This window comes from Triticum dicoccoides, chromosome 3A (genome assembly GCF_002162155.2).
Source record: "Triticum dicoccoides isolate Atlit2015 ecotype Zavitan chromosome 3A, WEW_v2.0, whole genome shotgun sequence".
In the NCBI taxonomy this organism is placed as follows: Eukaryota; Viridiplantae; Streptophyta; class Magnoliopsida; order Poales; family Poaceae; genus Triticum; species Triticum dicoccoides.
In genome coordinates this window covers 749,689,946-749,692,147 of record NC_041384.1, presented here as the reverse complement: position 1 = coordinate 749,692,147, position 2,202 = coordinate 749,689,946, and the positions used below count along the sequence as shown (strand labels likewise).

At 50.7% G+C, this 2,202-nt stretch overlaps 1 protein-coding gene across 1 annotated transcript in view; it reads right to left on the bottom strand.

Annotated features, from left to right (window-relative positions):
* Positions 1 to 305, bottom strand: part of LOC119270676 — an 8,630-nt gene extending 8,325 nt beyond the window's left edge. The window contains exon 1 of the mRNA XM_037552716.1: positions 10 to 305. Within this exon, the coding sequence (XP_037408613.1) occupies positions 10 to 159 (150 nt within the window). The 5' untranslated portion in view covers positions 160 to 305. The remainder of the gene's footprint in view (positions 1 to 9) is intronic.
* Positions 306 to 2,202: the final 1,897 nt, after the last annotated feature.

The following is a 2,202-nucleotide window of genomic DNA, read 5'->3' as shown; positions in this document are numbered from 1 at the left end:
ACTTCTCACTGGATTCGGCAGCTCCTCGCATGGGGCGAACTCCGGGACGGTGGGGACAGCGCGCGATGTTGGGTTGTTGGCGGCGCAGAGGTCGCGGACAGTGGGGACGGCGCGCGACGCTGGCTTGTCTGCGGTGCAGAGGTCGTCGACAGTGGTCATGCCACGCGGCGCTCGCCCGCCATGTCCGTGGCGAGTGCCTCGCCCGTCGCGCGGAGGTGAACTACGGGGGGGTCGGCGGCGCCCAGCTCGGTCGCCATCGAGGTAGTCGCCCCCGTGTCTTCCTCCTCTGCTCCACCTCCACCAATTCAAACAGTGGCACACAAAAAATGGACAGAGTAAATGTGTCGGTGTGGATAATTATGAGAGATCCGTTGGTGCTTTGAGATATTGCAGAAAACCCCCTGGGAAAACTTAAAAACAATTACAGAAATGATGCTTCCCTCCCGTAGTAGCAAAAAACCTTCTTGTTTGTAGTTTGAACTAGCAAGTAGGCAGTGAGGAAAAACTTCAAAACTTTGCGAGACAAAAAAAAAGACAAAATAAATTGGAACATTGACAACAAACTTAAAAAATTGAGTTAAAAAAACAAGTTATTGTAGAGCTATTTGAGCTGTTACAAAAACTCAATGGTCAACTTGCAATAAAAAGTCCACCATGGGTGCATGGGACACTCGAGCACGGCTTTTTCCGCCTATCAGGCTCGCGCGTGCTGACAAAAAAATACCGGTGTCTTTCTTGTACAAACAGCCAAGAAATTGCCCGCCATGCTAGAGTCGTTTATCTATGCAAAAAGAGAGCATGCACGAACGACATCTTGGAGCCTGTTTGCCATCAATGATAGCCTAATACTTATGAAGGTCACCAACAAAAAAACTGTCCACTACAAAACCACGCTCTAAAAAGTTCAGAAATGCTATGGTGCTCTGAATCTAACAAATTAAAACTCCTCGCCGGATGGTCGGCTTACAACTAGGGACCCTCGACAAATACACACACTCTCCTTAGTTACGAGTCAAAAGGTCGACATGGAAGTAGGGGCACCAACAAACACACACACGCCTCCTAGTTGTGAGTCGATGGTCGACATCCAACTGGGGACCCTCGACAAACACACACACACACACACACACACTCCCTATTTGCGAGACGGTTATTGACACGCAACTGGGGATCCTCAACAAACACAAACACCCTTAGTTGTGAGTCAATGCCCGGCTTGCAACTCGGTGCCACGGCAAAAACATACACACCACTAGTTGCGAGTCGATGGTCACCATGAAATTGGGGACGCTCGACAAAACACACACTCCCCGTAGTTGCGAGTCGATGGTGGACATGCAACTGCGGGCCCTCGACAAAACACACACACCCTTAGTTGCGAGTCGATGCTCGACTTGCAACTAGGGACCCTCAAAAACACAGACACTCCAGTTGCGAGTCGATGGTGGACATGCAAGTGGGGACCCTCGACAAAAACACACACCCCCGTAGTTGCGAGTTAAAAAAGCTCGACATGGGACTAGGATCTCTCGACAAACACACACATGCCCCTAGTTGTGAGTTGATGATCGGTATGCAACTGGGGACCCTCGACAAACACACACACACACACTCCCCCCTAGTTGCGAGACGGTTACTGACACGAAACTGGGGACCCTCGACAAACACAAACACTCTTAGTTGTGAGTCGATGCTCGGCTTGCAAGTAGGTACCACGACAAACACATACACACCACTAGTTGCGAATCGATGGGCGGCATGCAACTGGGGGCCCCAATAAAACACACACTCCCAGTAGTTGCGAGTCAATGTTCGGTTTGCAAACGGGGGCCCTCAACAAAACACAAACAACCTTAGTTGCGAGTCGATGCTCGACTTGCAACTAGGTGCCACGACAAAAACATACACACCACTAGTTGCGAGTCGATGGTCGCCATGCAACTGGGGACGCTCAACAAACACACACTCCTCGTAGTTGCGAGTCGATGGTTGACATGCAACTGGGGGCCCTCGACAAAACACAAACAACCTTAGTTGCGAGTCAATGCTCGACTTGCAACTAGGAACCTTCGAGAAACACACACACTCCAGTTGCGAGTCGATGGTGGACATGCAAGTGGGGACCCTCGACAAACACACCCCCTCCCCCCTTAGTTGCGAGTCGAAAAAGCTCGACATGGGACTAGGATCTCTCGACAAACA